General features: G+C 56.2%; 2 protein-coding genes across 4 annotated transcripts; one reads left to right on the top strand and one right to left on the bottom strand.

The window, feature by feature from the left end:
• Nucleotides 1-690: 690 nt before the first annotated feature.
• Nucleotides 691-5,249, bottom strand: UTP14A (UTP14A small subunit processome component). Of its 2 annotated transcripts, none has more exons than XM_052673052.1 (14): nucleotides 5,091-5,249; nucleotides 4,856-4,920; nucleotides 4,682-4,746; nucleotides 4,376-4,518; nucleotides 4,072-4,227; nucleotides 3,452-3,571; nucleotides 3,278-3,372; nucleotides 2,972-3,095; nucleotides 2,806-2,883; nucleotides 2,281-2,704; nucleotides 1,818-2,197; nucleotides 1,560-1,747; nucleotides 1,388-1,487; nucleotides 691-1,088 (listed from the first exon to the last, which is right to left on the bottom strand). In XM_052673052.1, exons 1-14 carry the CDS (start codon nucleotides 5,232-5,234, stop codon nucleotides 816-818), a joined length of 2,355 nt encoding a protein of 784 aa, XP_052529012.1. In that variant the 5' UTR covers nucleotides 5,235-5,249; the 3' UTR covers nucleotides 691-815. The 2 variants fall into 2 exon arrangements, with proteins under 2 accessions (XP_052529012.1, XP_052529013.1); XM_052673053.1 differs by having other exon boundaries at nucleotides 2,293-2,704.
• A 747-nt stretch (nucleotides 5,250-5,996) lies between these two features.
• On the top strand, nucleotides 5,997-16,296 carry ZDHHC9 (zinc finger DHHC-type palmitoyltransferase 9). 2 transcript variants are annotated; one of them, XM_052673073.1, is made up of 9 exons: nucleotides 5,997-6,258; nucleotides 11,819-11,979; nucleotides 12,552-12,710; nucleotides 13,656-13,793; nucleotides 13,925-13,978; nucleotides 14,309-14,406; nucleotides 14,563-14,666; nucleotides 15,180-15,345; nucleotides 15,616-16,296. In XM_052673073.1, exons 1-9 carry the CDS (start codon nucleotides 6,092-6,094, stop codon nucleotides 15,718-15,720), a joined length of 1,152 nt encoding a protein of 383 aa, XP_052529033.1. In that variant the 5' UTR covers nucleotides 5,997-6,091; the 3' UTR covers nucleotides 15,721-16,296. The 2 variants fall into 2 exon arrangements, with proteins under 2 accessions (XP_052529033.1, XP_052529032.1); XM_052673072.1 differs by having other exon boundaries at nucleotides 6,000-6,258; nucleotides 13,925-13,973; nucleotides 14,304-14,406.
• The last annotated feature ends 1,008 nt before the right edge of the window (nucleotides 16,297-17,304 follow it).

The raw sequence follows: 17,304 nt of genomic DNA, 5'->3' as shown, positions 1-17,304 counted from the left end.
GAGCCAGCCTGGCTGCAGCACCCAGGCAGGAGGATGTTGCTCCAGTGCCAGGGATGTGGTTCCTTGGAATAGCAGCAGCTCCAGCAGCAGTCCCTCCTTTGCTTGGGACAGGGAGTGTTTCTCCAGCTGGCACAAACACAGCACACGTGGGAAGAGGTAGGAAGGCTCCCAGCCTGCTCCCATTTCATTGTACAGCTGCAGCACAGTGCCTGGCCAGCCTCTGGCCTGCAGGGACAACCCTAAGTGCCCCCATTTGAGGAAGACGTGCATGGCTTAGCTGGGGGGAAGATGGCTATGCTGGGGCAGTGCTCAATTCCAGCTTGTGCAGGTCAGGAACACGACCATAGAGACCCACTGCTCACCAAACCAAGGTCATGAGAGGAGGCGGGAGGCACGCAGAGCAAGCTGGAAGTCAATTTAGCCAAGATGAAATTATATATGTAACAAACAAGGTATTAAAGACAAAAACTAGAGGCAGATGAGATCCAGCCTAGCACTGACAGTGCTGCGGCAGTGGCTCCATCTTCTTGCCCACTCCCCCCCTCCCAAGCTGCACCCCAGCAGCCTGACCCACAGCAAGCCATTCACATTACCATGGGACACAGAGGCCTGCCCTGCATCAGGCCCCAAGGACAGGCAGCAGAGCACCAGCTGTTCTGTCCCCAGGGCAGCCACAGACTGCACACACACGGCAGCCCAGCACTTTTATTGTCGAGTTAAAAAGCCCTAAGACAGAACCAGGAACCTGGGCAGCCCTGGAACACGGCCCCCACCAGCTCCCCAGTGCCACGGGGGTCAGGCCTGGCACCCACAAGCTATCGTGCTCTCTTGCGGGGGCGGCCAGAGAGCTGCCTATGCTCTTCAGGTGGGGTTTCGAGTGCCAGCTTGGTCCCACTGTCAGTTGTGGCAGCCACGGAGGGGACATCCTCAGCAGAGAGAGGCTGGATGATGTGGCCGGCCCGTGTGACAACACGGGGAGCGGTGAGCTTCTGGAAGGCACGCTGTGTGTTCCATGTGGAGCCCACGGGCGTCCGGATGCACTGCTCAAATTGCTGGTGCCTCTCGAAGGGGAAGGGCAGCTCGCTGACCTGCAGGGAAACAGCAGACAGGGTGACGCTGCCAGCGACCCGGCCCTGCACTCCGGGGCTGCTTTTGTCCCACGTGGACATCGACTTCCATCGCTCCACGACCTGCTCAGCCCCTCCTCCCTGAAGTCCAATGTTTGGTAAGCCTCAGGACAGCTGATACAAGAGCGCTCAAGGGAATTGAGCTGTAAATTCCACCTCACCCACTGCGTCCGGGGCTGTCAAAACTAAATGGCCCTTTTACAAGCAGGGAAGTTTTGGAAAAGATTCTGCTCAAAGCCCAGGCCAGCTCCAGCACCCACCTGATGTGCTGCTGCGTGGATGTTGCGCTGCTCACTAATGATAACGTGGGGCAAATGCTGGTCCTTCCTGGGAGGGGCTGGGGCTGGCTTGATCAGAAACCTGCCAGACAGGTGAGGACATCAGATGCCGGAGCAGGGCTGAGGCACGTTGCTGCAGCCCATCCACACATACCGTTTTATTTTCTTGTTGCTGGGCTTCAGGCCTGTGCCTCCCCACTCGCCCCAGCCTGGCAGAACCAAGTTCAGCGGCTGTGGCTTCGCAGCCTCCTCTGCTTTGTGTTTCTCCCGATTGAAGTCGGCAACCACGTCATCTCCAGCAAAGGCCTCTGTGATCACTCCTCGCTGGTCAAAGCCACCCTCCTGCAGAGAGGGGAGTTACAGCCCTGCAGCCAGAACAGCCCCCAGCCCAGGACAGCCCCACGCTGCTCACCTCTTCCACCATGACTGCAGGTAGGCTGGGGCACTGAGCCTCCCGGAGCTTTCCAGACAGCACAGACTGCAAGCTGATTACTTTCTTCTTGGTTTTTGGCTTCTTGGCAGGCTTGGGTGCAGTTCTGCCTTCCTGCCGACTGCGTGCTGGCTTCTCTGTGCCCACAGTCACTGGCTTCTCCTGCTCTGCTGCGAGCTCCTCAGAGGCCAAAGCCTCAATGTCCTCCATTGTCTGCACACGGTGCAGCTGCTCTGACAGCAAGGGCTCCTCCTGGGCCTGGGGAGGCAGCTCAATCACTGGGCTCACCTGCTCCTCGACACTGACTGGGTGGATGGAGGCATCCCCTGGCAGTTGTTCAGAAACTTCTGTCTCATCAACACCTGTGCATCAAGGGAACAGTGGAGGAACAGCCACCCCATGAACAGGAGAGGGAAGAAAAGGACAGCTGAGTGAAAACACAAACCTAATGACCCACTTTGCTCTGTGACACTGCAGACTCCAGGCAGGACTGTGAGCTCCTCACTGTGCTGCTCAGGACTCCCTGGCTGCTGCTGCCGTGCTTGCCGCTTCTGCTGAAAGTCTTGCAGCAGCGCCTCCTCCTCTGACAGCTCCTCCTCATCCTCAGACATCTCCTCCTTGTTCTCTACAGCAACTGGCACTGCAGCATTTCCAAGGTCTTCTGGCACATCAGGCTCCTGGGCTGGGTCACTGGGTTTGCCCAGCATCCAGGGATTTGCTCTGCTCGTTCCCACAGAGACAGGAGGGATGGCTGTGGAAGTGAGGTCCTCTTCGGGCACATCAGCTGGCTCCTCCTCTGGCAATTCCACCCGCACCTTCTGTGTCAGCTCCTTGTTCCTGGCCAGCTGCTCTTGCATGGCCTTGCGGGCCTGGGATGGGATTGAGATGTTTCTAACACAAGTCAGAAACAACGGCCCCCCTTCCTTGCCCAGCTCTCAGCTGTCCTCCCCTTTCCCAAGCTGCATCTCACCTCCAGGTCATACTTGGCCATAATGGCTCGTGAGCGGGCCCATTTCCCCTTGTTCTGGTGCTTGAGACTCATCCGCTCCTGGGGCAGAGGCAAAAAGAAGCATCAGAAAGAATGCTCCCAGGATTAGGAACGTCCAAAGGACGAAGGAGAAGCAAGCAAGCAGCACCTCCATCCGGAGCTGATCCAACTCCTCCAGCTTTGCCAAGGCGGCCTCGGGGTCTGACTTCTGCAGCATCTCAAACTCCTTTAAGGCCTTGCGTCTCTTGCTTTTCTTCAGCACACGATGGTACCTGCAGCACAAGAGCAGACAGCTGAGGAGTGAGATCTGGTACAGGCATGAAGCTTCTGCTTTGGCAAGGGAGCACTGTTTTGTGCAGGAAGAAGCACAGCTTCAACACGACTCTCTGCTCTCCTCCACCACTCCCAAGCACTGGGCCCCAGATCACTGAGCCCAGCAATGCTACAGCCTTACTTCTTGCTCTTGATCTTCTTCTCTCGACGAGCCTTGGCTTCATAGTAGGACTGCAGGACTCGAGCCTTCTGCAGCTCTGCTCGCCGCCGCTTGGCCTGCCAGGAAACACAGTGCAAGGAAAAGCATGAGGGAAGAGGCCTTCAGAGCCAGAGCGCAGCAGAAAGAACCACTCACCTCCTCCAAGCTCATTGCCTGCAGCGAGGCTTTCTCCTGAGGTGTCAGGAGCGGGTCTGTGATGGGCTGCTGTGTTTTGTGGAGCAGACCAAAGATCTCCTGCTCCAGGGGAGTTCGGGGCTGTTGGTGGGACAGAACAGGCAGTGAGACTGGATGAGGCATAAAAGACTGCAGGAACAAACACCCACACACACCTTCCCATCCTTCCTGATGCCAGAGCAGTCCCATAGGAGGGCACAAAGAAGCCGAAGTCCCAGGCCCCACGAGAGACAAGGAGAAACCTCTATGCAGACAGAAGGTGCTTGTTGAGCTGGGAGCTTGATAAAGACTGCCCTGACCTGGGAAAGCTCTCCAAGGATGAGTAACTGAGGAGCAACGCAAACTACAAGGGAACTTGTGTTCAACACTAAAATAACCAGAATTTATAGGCACACAGCATTTTGTGAACCAAACCCTTTAACTCGAAGACAAGCAGCTGAGTGCTACAAGCAGGCACCTAGGTCAGGAGAGGGACTAGGAAGCAGGAGGCTTAGCTGATGTGCTGAGCACTAAATAAAAGCGGGGGGAGAAATTGAATTGCGTCCAAGAGGTGGCAGTGTTGGGCATGTGAGAGCACCCACCTTCCATGCCGAAACCACTTGCTCCAGGGGGGCAACTGCCACAATCTCCTCCTTCAGAGGGAAAACCAACTGCTCTGCACGACGGTTCTGCAGGACCACTGGTTGCCACTTGCCAACATCTTTAGAGCTCTTGACATAGGCAGCCTCCCTCACAACCTGCAGATGGGAGCAGGAAGGAAAAAATGAGAGCAGAGAAGCTATTTGTGGAACAAGCCAGACAGAAAAAGAGACACACAAAGGGGCTAAAGTGTGCCCCTTAAGGCTGGAAGGCCCACAATGTGCTGCCTGTAGCAGCCCCCCATACCCGCTCTGCCTCCTCCTTGCTGAGCGGCAGCTCCACTGCCTTCTTCTGCTTCACTCTGTTGAGCTCCTTCTTCACACCACTCAGGGCAGACCGGGCACGAATGGGCTGCAGGAGCTCAGACAGGACAAGTTTCTCCCCGGCACCTACATGACACCCTCTGCATCAGCACCACGACGGTGCCACCAAGTAGGGCAGCACCAGGGAGAGGCACCTGCAGCCCCAAAGCCCAGCACAGCACACCCTGAGAGCTCTCCCTAGCAGATGGGGAGCACCCCCCTCAACAGGGGAGCTAGGAAGGGATCCCACCTTTGCAGCTAACGTTGAACTCAGACACCTGTGCACTGGCCTCGGAGCGCTCGGCCAGCTTCCGCCTGTCAGGACGATAAAGTAGGAAAAGTGAAGTAACCGCGTGGGAGCGCAGCGTGCCGCCACGTGCTCCTCCCGCCGGGCTGCAGCGGGAGCTCGAAGCCCCACACTCACCGCTTCCGCCCCGTGAGGGCGCTGACCGCCTCCAGGAGCTGCTGGTGCCGCCGCTCGCCATCCTCCTGCTCCCGCCGCGCAGGGTACACGGTCAGCGGGGCCGGGCCTAAGCGGATGAGGCCCGGCCCCGACCCCGACTCCGCTCGGTGCCCCTACCGGAGCCCGCGGGGCAGCGGAACGCCCGGTGCCACGGAGCACAGCCCCGCGCCGCGCCAGCCCCGCGGATCCCGCTCACCTCCTCCTCCTCGCTACCGCTACCCGCCGCCTCGGCGCCCAGCCACTCCTCCGCCATGGCGTCGCAAAGTGCCGTACAGCGCGACGCTTCCGCCCCGCATGAGGCGCCGCATTTCCGCCCGGCCCGTGACGTCACAGTTGCCATGGCAGCGGGGCACGGGCACCGCCTCGCGGCGGGCGGAGCCGCGGCCGAACGGTGGCGGAAGGCCCGCGCCGCGGGTGGGGTGGACCGCGGGGAGGTGTTCGGTGCAGCGGCTCGATACGACCGCGCGAGAGCGGATTGCCCGTTTCCTTTCTATCCCGTTCCCCTTCGTTTCCTTTCCCACCCCTCCGGAGGACCCCGGCAGAGCCCGATCCGGCCCCGGCCCCGCCCCCGCCACGTGCCGTGCTCCGCCCTCATCCCCGCCTCCCCTTGTTCGCACGGGAGCGTTGGTAATGGCCAGAGACCGGCACCGCTCCCGACCAATGGGAGAGCGAAGAGGGGAGCGGAGGGGCGGGGCGCCGAGCGGCGGCGGACCAATGGCGGGCGCGGCCGCTCCCACAGCGGCGTCGCGGGGCGTGGCGGCCCCTCCCGCGGCGCTGAGCAGCGATCTGCGCGGCCCGCTCTGGCGCTGCCGACACCGCCTGGGGGTGAGAGGCGGCCGCGCGCTCCCCTCCCTGCTCCCCTCCCTCCTCCCGATCCCTCCGTCCCCATCCCCGTCCCCTATTCCCGGGGGGCGGGAGCCGCGCTCGGTGTGCCCGGGGCTTTCCGCGGCCGCGCCCTCTCCCCCCCAGCACACACCCAACCGCGGGTTGCCATAGCGACAGCCTGAAAAAAGGGGAGGGGTGGGGTGGGGATGGGGGGTGTCGTCATGGCAACGTCCCCCCCCACTCCTCCGTGCTGAGCCGCCCTCTCCCCGCAGCGCACGGCCCAGCCCAGCCCGGCCCAGGCGGGCCCGAGGATGCCGGGGGCGGCGGAGCGGCAGCGCCCGGCCGAGCGGCGGCCCCGTTGACGGCCCCGCCATGTCGGTGATGGTGGCGAGGAAGAAGGTGGTACGGAAATGGGAGAAACTGCCGGGCAGGAACACCTTCTGCTGCGATGGCCGCATCATGATGGCCCGGCAGAAGGGCATCTTCTACCTGACGCTATTCCTCATCCTCGGCACCTGCGCCCTCTTCTTCGCCTTCGAGTGAGTGCTGGGGGGGAGGAGCAGGGTGGGACCTCCCGACGCCGCGCTGCCGTGCTGGGGGGGCAGGAGGGGCCCCGATGGGGCTTCGTGCCCTTCTTCCCATCGCCGTGACGGGCCCTTGGCTTTGGCTTAGTGGGACGGGTTGGGACCCAACGAGGCATCGATGCAGTCTGACAGCAGGGGGGTCAGCGCCCATCCCACTGTCCCGGAGCTGCCGGCAACGTGTGGTCCGGCCCTGCGGCCCCTACTGGTGGGCTCTGCCCAAGGGACGGGGCCTCCCACCTCCCCAGAGCCCTCTCCTGGGGGGGCAGCCCAAGCTGGGTGCTGATCCCCCTGAAAAATACACCGTGGCATTTGTTTGGCTGAGTGCTGCTGTAGTGTGGAGGCAGGACGGCTCTTTGGCCTGATCAGGAGATGTCAGCTTCAACAACAACAGAACTTTCTTTCTTTGGCCTCCATTGGTGTGTTTTTGTTGGTCTCAGAGTGGTGAAGTCTTGGCGTTGGGTAACACAAAAGCTCTTTAAGGTAGCAAGGTGAATGGAGGAACCTGTTTGTTCTTCTGGTTGTTCTCCCAAATCAACAGCCTGGGTGCCTGGCTGCCCAGCCCAGGGAAATGGCCTTGACTTCCTCTGGCCAGGCACTGCCCTCTGTGTTGGAAGCCCCATAGAGGCTCTCTCATGTCCCAGCCAACGGGCAGTGCCTGCTGTCAGGCCCCAGTTGGGTACCAGATTGGCTTTTCTGCTTAGTCGCTGTGTGGCTTTGCGACAAGCATCACACAGCTGTAACACAAGGTGCTGGGCTCCTGAAATGACTCCTGACTCAGTGTCACAGGTAAGCAATGGCACTGCTTCCTGATGATGTCCTATCTAAAAAAAATGGGGCTCAGACTTCCTGCCTTGCAGGAACAATTACTAAGTGTTACTACTCCTGAAACACTTAGTGGCAGAGATAATTGCTCCCGCTCCCTGCAGAGCCTGTCGCCAGTCTGTCCCCTGCTGCAGCTCGTAAAGGAGTTATGCCCTATGTCCACAGCCCTGCACGTGCTGGCAGTGACAGCGGTGCAGCTGGGAGCAGAATGGTGTGGGGTTGTGCAGGTGAGGGAGAGCTGGAAAAACCCCAAACACCGATGTGATGATCTCAAAGCACCTCAAAGCACAAAGCCTTAACGCTCTCTGTTTGAGTGAGGTGGTTTTGTTATGAAAACATTGATGGCTTTTTGAATTTGGGAGTGGAATGAAACGTTGTCTTCCAAACCAGAAACACTCCACAGCCCAGAGAGGTTGAGGATGCCCCATCCCTGGAGGTGTTCAAGGCCAGATTGGATGAAATCCTGGGCAGCCTGGTCTAGTATTGAATGTGGAGGTTGGTGGCCCTGTATGTTGCAGGGGGGTTGGAGGTTCATGATCCTTGAGGTCCCTTCCAACCCTGTGAAGGATTCTGTGATTCTGTGTTTCTGTTTTGCCTAGCTGTGCTGTGAAGGCTGTCAGTGTAGCACTGGAGCGCTGCTTACCCTTTGTGTTATCTGTGTGCATTAGGGTGCTCTACCCGGAGGGCTTTGGCTTTCATCTGTCTGTTTGCTGGGTGTGTTACTCATTCCTTTCAGATCAGATTCTTTGGCATTTGCACTGAAATTCACAGTTCCCCCCCCACCCCCAAGTTTGTTGTACAATGGACCAATCGGGGTCGGTGGGGTTCGGTTGCAAAGACGAGCAGCCTGCTGGGTGGAGGAGTCCTTTCAGTCCTTGTGTGCTGACTGCAGGGTGCCTCTTTGGAGCGCTTGTTCCATTCAGCTGAATCACTTGCGCAGTCACACCTTGGCTGAGCGAGGCTGGAGGTGCCTGCAGCCAGCCAGCACCGCAGCTCCGTGCTCACGCCGCGCCGCGCTGGCTCCGGTTACAAACGCCGTGCTGTGGATCCGTTTCTGACTGGCATCCCACGTCACGAGATAAGCTGCTCGCAGGAGGAGTCCTCCCCAGCCGCCAAATGACAGCCTTTCTGCTTTGGCTGCTGCTTTTTTTTTCTCCCCCCAATCTGCCGCATCTCCGCTTCAACAGAGCCAGTGAGCGGGCGTTCCGCTGTTTTTCTTCCCTTGACCTCAAAGCTGCAGATAGGATTGCTGGTAGAGGGGGAGAGGAGGAAGCCCGGAAGATGGATCCAGCTGCTGTACCCGGAGGTTGGCCCCTCCATCCCGATGGAGCAGAGGCACTGGGCTCCACAGGAGCACTGGGCAGGGAGCCCAAGGGCAGATCGCAGCTCCTACTGCTCCCAGGCTGAGCTGCTCCCCGTGGAGTCGATCCCTGATCCATCGGGCCTGTTTCACAGCCGTAACGTGCCGCATAAAATTGTGTTTAATTGGTGTTATTTGAGGCATTGATTGGGTGTGCAGGCTGCTCGGTGTCCAGCTGTGCCCGTGGGGTTGGATGCGATGGGAGGGACAGGTGAAACCCTGCTGGAATGGCTTTGGGAAGGACGGGAGGCATAGAGCGTCCCCTCTGACTGTGCTGCTTTCTCTCTGCTGTTTGCTGGTGCCCTTGCAAGGGCTGTCCTGCAGTAACAGGCACCCACTTCTCTTTTTCTTTTGTCTTGAGCTGTTCAGCACAAGCACTCACCGGTTGTAAATGTTACAGCAAGATAGTGCCCGCCATGCCAGGCTCCTGTCTGTGGGAAGGGGCTGCTGTTTGCTTTTCTGATAACCAAGCTCGTTTATCTTTATGGCTTTTTTCTACATTCTTAGCTATGTAGAGATTAAAACGTCTTTGTTTTTTGATAAGTTGAGAAACCTGAGCTGACCCTTCGTGTGACTTTGCCTCCTGCTTATTTTTCTTTTGTAAAGCCCACAGATTCAGGATTTTGTGCTGCTCAGAGGCGCAGCTGAGATGCCTTTCCTCCCTGCTCAGAGCCTTGTTAAGCATTGTCTAAAGCTGCACAGGAGCTGTTTGGTGCTTGTGAGTGTTGTCATGCTCTCTGTACTCTGAACTCGATGGCACGCAGAGCTCGGTTCGTGCTGCTCACAAGGACGTGTGGAGCTGCCCCTGTGTTTCTGCATTACCTGCCCTTTCTCTTGCACTCTGCAGGTCACTCCTCTGCTCCACCAGCGTTCCCCACCAGACCCTGGTGCTGCCTTACTGCTGATGTGGGTTTGGGCAGCTCGGGAGCACCGTGTGCTCACAGTGTGCCTGCACTCCAACATGTGGTTCTGCTGTCCCTGCTGACTGATGGGGATGGTTTCTCCCAACAGCTCCAGCTGTGCCTGAGCGTGGTGAACGACCCCAGCCTGAATTGCTGTGCTGCAGACGGTGCTCAGGTTTTCCCCTTCCTTAGGCTGTGCTGGTTGTGCTGGCCACAGCTCAGCTTCCCAAGTGGCCTCAATGTCACCAGGACAGCGAGCCTTAAACTCGCAGCACCTCCATCTGTTGCTTCTGGCTGCTCCCCCCTCCCCTTTCTAATGGTCTCTTTGTTTCAGTCTCTCTCATCCCCCTCCCATGGCGCATTGTAATAGTGCTGTTATTGTCTGGTATTAGATGACAAAACGCTCCAGAACACAGATACTGCTCTGGGAGGGGAGGAGGAGCCGTATCCTGACATCCCAACAGTGTGTCTCTGTTGGCGCTCAGCTTGCCCAAACAAAAGATCTTTAAAATGTCTGTTACTTAGCAGTGTAAATGAATTACCAAGCTTAATCACGCTGCAAAGCATGAACTGAAGAATCCCAGCACAGTGAGTACCTGGCTGCCTCCTCCTTCCTGCTGAGCCAGGGCCCAGCCTGCTCTGCATGGTGCTGTTTCCCTTGCTGCAGCGCAGAGGACGGTCGTGCACTCATCTTCCATCTCCCAAAATCACAGCCTTCTTCCCATTCCCATGCCACGTGCTGTGGTAGCAGCATGGTGCAGGTTCAGCTCTGCCACCCCGCTCTGCTGCTTTCCTTGCAGAGGTTCCCAGGAGGTGCTCAGCCAGCAGCAGGTCCTATCTGTGCTGGTGCTTGTGCACAGGACCCCTGCTGTAAAGCTTCATTCTGTGCCTCAGGAGCACGCCCAGCACACATCACGTGCTTGCAGGTAGTAAATCTCTGTGCTGACAGCATGCTGAAGAAACTTGTGAAGGTGTCGGTGCGTGGCTGAGGCTGGGAGCTCTGGCCCTGTTTCAGCTCAGCTTAATGCAGTTCATGAGTCCTCTCCCTAAGCCCATAACGTGTTCCTGTTGCTACAGCAGCTATAAAAGCTGTCCTGTCAGCTGGACAAGGGTCACGCTGCAGCCCTTTGGGACAGACCGTGTGCAGCCCTTGCAGGAGCAAACGTATTCCTTCCCAAAACAGGACCCAAGGTTGCTGTTTAATTGCGAGTTGACTTGCAGCTCTCTCTCTAGACTTTGTCCTTCTGAAGGGAAGGCACAGTTATCTCGAGCTGCATTGAGGCAGTAAGCCCAGCCCTCCCACTGCTCCCTCTGCCTTTGCAAACGAGGAGCTCCTCACTCCAAGGGCTGTGCTGTTTTGAGTAACAGCAGAGTTGGTAGTGTCTAAAATTAACGATGTTGGTTTTGGGGATGAGCCCGACGTGTCCCTGCGGCCAAAGCGTGCCGTGCTGTGTGGTCTGTCTGTGCTGTGCTGCACACAGGGGACAGGCACCAGAGCCGAGCAGCAGCACGTGGAAATCTGTTGAGCATTCCTGCAGTGGAGGGTGAGTTTGCAGAATTTGTTGCTGCAAAGGAAGCAGAACTTCACCCCAACACAAGCAGGCTTTTGTGAAGGAAGCAAGGTACAAATGTGTATTTTATCAGCCCGACGCCAGTCCAAACCGTGATTTCTGTACACACCTCCTGCGTGGCCTGTGCTGAATCACCCGTGGAGACATTTACAGGTGTCCAGAAGAATCATGAGGCATAATGAGATTATTTTCCTTTGTCCTTTTGCACTGCCTCAATCAATAGGATTATCAGCACAGATTTCTGCTTGGCCTTTCTGTATGTGTAAAGCAAACAAACCTCAGGCCGTGTTTCCTCTCTCAGAAGCACACGTGGGAGAGCCTTCCTACTTCATTTGGGACTTCTTTTGAGTTCCTTGCCTCAGAAAAGTCAGGAGAAGCCAGATGTCTTGTTGTACAGGGGCACTGCAACTGTATGTGAATCTGTCCTGAGAAGGAAAGGTGGTGCTGGCAGCTGCCTGTATGTGGGACAGCCAGAGATTCCTATTGCTCCAGTGCATGTCGGTGCCTGTGGGCATTCAGAAAGGGCTTTGGTGCTTCTCCTGTAAGGTTTGCCCTCGTGGCAGTGGCTGCCATGGATGTCCTCTAGGCAGGATCCCTCAAGCTGCAGTTTGTTTCTGTTGTTGTCGCCTGTGGCTGAGCAAAACAGGAGCTGGAAACAAAGCAAAGTGCTCAGAAGCACACTGCGTTCTGCCTGGTTAAATGCAGGGTGCATTCTGGTCATAGTTGCCTCTTTGGTGGTGGGATCAGAAGGAAGTGCTGAACAGAAGTGTTTGCATTTCAATGACGTGCCAGAATTGGAGGTCCTGGCCTGGACAGACCTTACTGTGATCCAATTCACTGCTTCCTGCCCTCTGTTGCAGGTGTCGGTACCTGGCAGTCCAGCTCTCTCCAGCCATCCCTGTGTTTGCAGCAGTTCTCTTCCTGTTTGCCATGGCCACGCTGCTGCGGACGAGCTTCAGTGATCCTGGGGTGATCCCAAGAGCCCTGCCTGATGAAGCAGCCTTCATTGAGATGGAGATTGGTGAGTGCTGCACCAGCTCAGCTGGTGATGGCTGGAAAAGCTTTGGTGCTTCTGGCATGCTTTAAGTTCTCTGCACAGCTTTATTCCCCCTTGAGCCTCCAAAAGTCCCATTCTGGGCATCTTACAACCTGAGGGCTAATTCTGCTTGGCTGAGTCTCAGAGATGGTGCAATGTTCCTCTCTGGCAGCCTTTACACACACAGTTTTCTCTGTCAGTTGCTGTGTACATTAGCTCAGTTTGCTCTTGGTAAGGAGTGCAGGAAGCTCGATGCAGGACCTGTAATTCTTCAAGAAAAAAAGGAGATTTGGTGGATGAAGGTCTGTTTATGGTTTGTTTGGGGTTTTTTTTGTTATGTTTTTTTACTTTCCCCATACACTCATGAAAGCTCTGGCATCTCTTCTGCCAGCTCCAGGCTGGCAGATTGGCTCTGGAGCGTGTGAGCAGTGCTATATCCACTGTCTCTAGACCCAGCAGGTTCTGAGCCAGCAGGTAGAAAAAGCAGGGAGGAGATTTTATTGCTCTAGCCTTGTGTCATAGCAGCAGTCTGATCTCTGCTTGGTTCTTGCTCTCAGAGGCCACCAATGGGACCGTGCCACAGGGTCAGCGCCCTCCCCCACGGATTAAAAACTTCCAAATCAACAACCAGATAGTGAAGCTGAAGTACTGCTACACGTGTAAGATCTTCCGTCCACCCCGTGCCTCTCACTGCAGCATCTGCGACAACTGTGTGGGTGAGTAGAAGAGGCTGCTCCTGCACCTGGGTGCCAGGTGAGAGCCTTTGGAAGGCAGCAGGGGAAGATCTGCACTCGGTCTCTTTCTGCGCCCCGTCTCATGCTGCACATGCTTCCAGCAGTGATGGAGGAGGTCCAGCTTGGTGTTGTCTGAACAGATGGGGACAGTCTGCCTCATCTTAAGACTGAGGAGCTCGAGATTTGCTCACAAACCTGAAGCCAGATGGTTTGTCTTTGCCAGCATCTCTTTGGCAATAACTATTCTTATATAAGTCTAAGTTATCCATGTAAACACACAATCCATTTTTGAGTTTCACTGAACTGCTGGGCCAGAGGAAGAGCTGCAACTTGTGTGAAAACAACTAATGGTACTAGCTTGGAGACCGTGCTTTTCCAACAAGTACCCTTGTTTTGTCTTGTCCCCTTCCTGTTGCCACAGCAGCTCTCTTAGTCCTCATACGTGCCATAATTAGCTCATATTCCCCTTTTGAATCCACCTCCTGTGCAGCCCTTGGAACATTTATGCAGTCTCTTCAACCCTGTTGTAATGATCCCAATAGGAGTAAAGCAGCGTGTGGGTTAAATGAGAACTGCTGAACCCCCAGACCCTCAGCCACGCTGTGTGCTGTGAAAGCCATTATACCACAGGTCTCTGGGAGAGAAGACACGCGTGGGGCTGAGCTCTTAAATTCTAGCTTAAGGTGCAAACTGGCTCAGTAGAACAGTTTCACACTCTTTTACCTGGCCTCCACTGCTCCCTCTGGAAAGGAGCACGATACAGAGCCTTGATTTAGCAGGGAGGTCACCTTTGGCTGAGGTCACCTTGTCAGGCCAAAGAGTCCCTGTCAGCCGTGTCGATTTTTGAGTTCAGGGCACAGAAATAAGCACCTGCAGGCAGACAGAACTGCATCGGAGCAGCACTGATTGCCATCTTTGCTTTCACAGAGCGCTTTGACCATCACTGTCCATGGGTGGGCAACTGCGTGGGGAAGAGGAACTACCGCTATTTCTACCTCTTCATCCTCTCGCTGTCACTCCTCACCATCTACATCTTCACCTTTGACATAGTCTACGTAGCACTGAGTGAGTCTGGCTGGGCTGGCTGAGGGTGAGGGAAGATGCTGGTGGTGAACCCAGAACTAACAGACTTTGAAAGGGAGCTGGACTCGGTGTGACGTCCCAGAGACCAAATACCTCTTTCTTTATATTGCCAGAATCTCTGAAGATTGGGTTCCTGAACACATTGAAGGAAACCCCAGGGACATATCCTTCCCGCAGCACAGAGGGGTTGGCTTCTCCTAAGCTGGTGGGGGAAGTGTGGGCTGCATTATAGAGGGACTGAGATCCTGATGCCTAGGCTTCTCGAAGGAGTTTTTCAGGGCATCCCCCCATTCCTCCTTGATTTACAAGGTAATGAGCAATTCTAGTGGCTTTTGGGATGGTATAAAACAGAAAACTGAGTGAAAAAAAGAAACTGGAGTGAAAAAAAGTGCTTGAGTGAAAAAAAGAAACTGGACCAGTGCACCGGGGTGGTGCGACAACTCATCTGGGGCTTGACTGTCTGCCTGATTCCCAGTCCTTAACTGTTCTCACTGTACTGGAGGTGCTCATCTGTTTCTTTACCCTGTGGTCGGTGGTGGGGTTAACTGGGTTCCACACCTTCCTGGTGGCACTGAATCAGACAACCAACGAAGATGTAAGTAGAGTCTGTTCCTCCTGAGTCACCCCTGTTTCACTTTGCTTCCTCTACGTGTCAACCATTGCATCCACCTTGCTAAGTTGCCCTACTCATGCTGTAGCTGGAGACAGGTGTGGATGGAGCATACCTGAGCTTGTGTCCTGTCTGTTGCAGATCAAGGGTTCCTGGACTGGAAAGAACCGTGTGCAGAATCCCTACAGCCATGGCAACATGGTGAAGAACTGCTGTGAGGTGCTCTGTGGGCCTCTGCCCCCCAGGTACGTTCTTGAGGGACAATCTTGCTGTTGCTGTTCCAGATCCTGGGACCCTGAGGAGTTCTCCTTGCTTGGGTGCAGGACCCAGCTGCCTTTTTCCACTGTGTGCTGAGGGCTTCTAGAGTTCCTTTGGGCTACCGCCAGATGCTCCAAGGAGGAAGGTCTTGTGTTGCCTTCTTTGCATGTTTCCAGTGATGTACTCCTAATAATTGGTTTGGGAAGCAGGGGAGGGGTGAATTCCCTCTCTCTGGGCCAGCACATGGTGAGGAGGCTGTTTCCAGGGCACTTGTTTCGGTGGACTCCCACTCTGAACTGGGCTGCTTTCCAGTGGGCTTGGTTTTCCTAGCAGAAACATAGGCACTGTAAACTAGGATGATGCTGTACATGGCCTGTTTTGGAGTCAGGGAGCCTCTTCCCTTGACTTTTGTCTTCTTCTATCAGCAGTTTTCCTGCTAGGAAGAGAAGCTGATGCAGGTGAGGTGCAGATCTCTTAACAGTGCGATTCTGTTCTTGCAGCGTCTTGGACAGACGGGGCATTTTGCAGCAAGAGGAGAATGCAGCTCAGGAGGAGACGTGCACACGGGGACCCAGTGCTCAAGAGCCCACTGCTGCTCAGGGCCCTGGTGGGCAGGCAGAAGAGAGCAGCACTCAGCAGGATGGCAGCCTTCCTCACCAGAGTGCCGTGAGTGATCCCTTCTGCATGGACTGGTGTTACTCCTGCTTGGGTGCGAGCTGCTTCTTTCTCTAGCAGAAAGAGTCCAGACTGCTCCTCCTGGAGCAATCCTGTGCTCCAGATCTTCCCGGAGCTGATGTTCTGCCTCTGTGGTAGATCCTTGCTTCCCATTTTCTGAAGCACAGCTGAGAGCTCTGCCTGGCAGGGCTGCAGGGCCACATCTCTCTGCACAGGTACGGAGGTGCCTTCCTGCAAGTCACTGCTGTTTTCTCTCTCCAGGTCCCTGTACCATCCCTGAGCAACGCTGAGATGCCAGAGGAGAAGCAGCCAACAACTGGGGAGCTCCCAGCCCTATCCCAGGATGCTGGGCAAGCAGAGCACTAGCCTCTGCTTGAAAGGGAGAACTTTCTTGTATTGTCGAATCAAAGCTGGAAGTGATTGAGGAGAGGAGGAGATGGGCTGGATGGCAGGCAAATGATTCCTCACGGCCGTTTTGCTTTAGTCATTATTCATCTGGATGTGCAGGCAGTGCGGGCTGGTGCTGGCCTTGCGTGGCGGCCAAGGATAACGAGCACGAGCGGCCCACCGTGATCACTGAGGGACTCTCCCCACCACTGAGGCTGGTCTCCCTGCAGGCCGAGGCAGGAACTCTTGCTCTGCAGGTTGTCTTCAATGCTAAATACCGGCTCTGTGGTCTGAGCTGTCCCCACGTCTGGCTCTGACTGAGCGGATGACTTGTGGTCACGCAGCTTGGAGGCGACGTTAGGGCCGGCCTGCGCCCTGCTGCTGAGGAATCCTGGTGGGAAGGGGAAAGCAATGTATGGCAGTAACGTCCTCTCTCCCCTCCTCCCTCCTTCCTCTAATCTGTGGCATTGTTTTATTGGTGAACGTGGCAGGCGTTGTCAGGAGACGTTGCGGTGCCAAAAGGGCCCAAAAAACTGGGAAGGTGTTCTGCTGGCAGTGGTTTCTCAAGTCGTTTCCTTCCTGTGTTCCCTCCTCACACGACTCAGCAGGTGTGAGAGCGGTGGTGGTGTGGGCCCTCCTTGGCATCTTTCCCTGCAGCTCATGGGCGGGGGGAAGGAGCAGAGCAGCCTTCCTGCTGCCTGTCTTGGTGTGCACCGTGTGCCCGGCCTCGTGCCAGGGCTGAAGCTGCTGCTGGGTGCCTGCGCCCTTCCCTGCAGGGCTGGGTCACGCCGCTCAGCTGCTGCTCCGTGCAACCTCAGCCCCGATTCTGTGTGGTGGTGTCGTGTTCCCCTGCCCCCGCCCTGCATTTCTCAGACATCTCTGACCGGCGTTCGGAGCCGTCGCGCTGCCCTACTGCACGAGGAAGTAGGAGAGGTGGTGAAGGCCCTGATGCTCATTTCCAATCGTAGCTCTCTCTCTCTGGGGCCCTGCAGAGGCTGGAGCTGGAGGAAAGGTGTCTTTGTGTCCCAGCAGCTCGCCCTCCGTGCTGCAGTCCCCCCTCATCCCGTCCTCCCGCATCGTGCTGCTTCCAGCAGCGATGTGAGACGGAGAGGAGGGCAGCCTGGTCCCTGCAGCTGCCTGGAAGGAGCTTTGTGTCCTTCCCTGCATATCTGGAGCGACCCCACTGCCCTTACACACCTCTCCTGCCTGCACCAATGCTCTTAACTGGGCAAATCTCATTGAAAAAAAAAAAAAAAAAAAAAAAAAAAAAAAAAAGTGTATTTTGGGGGGTGTGCTAATCTATTTTCTAACTCAGTGTGTCAAGTGCTGCCTGCTAGGCTGTCACGGATGCTGCCTGCACCTGTGGTTCCTGTCTGCTCTGTTCAGGTTCTTGTGAAGGAAGTGGGGGTAGGGTGAGGGTTGTTTTTTCTTCTTCTTCTTTTTTTTTTTTTTAAACAACAAAGGAAACTTAATTGCTTTGGAAAATGGCTGAGCTGTAGCCTCTGCCTCTGTTTGTCTGTGCTTCACCCAGCGAGCTGCTTCCTTCCTCGTCCCCCCGTGCAC

Source organism: Tympanuchus pallidicinctus, unplaced genomic scaffold (genome assembly GCF_026119805.1).
Source record: "Tympanuchus pallidicinctus isolate F22 unplaced genomic scaffold, pur_lepc_1.0 scaffold13, whole genome shotgun sequence".
NCBI classification, from domain to species: Eukaryota; Metazoa; Chordata; class Aves; order Galliformes; family Phasianidae; genus Tympanuchus; species Tympanuchus pallidicinctus.
This window is presented reverse-complemented; position numbering and strand designations above follow the sequence as displayed.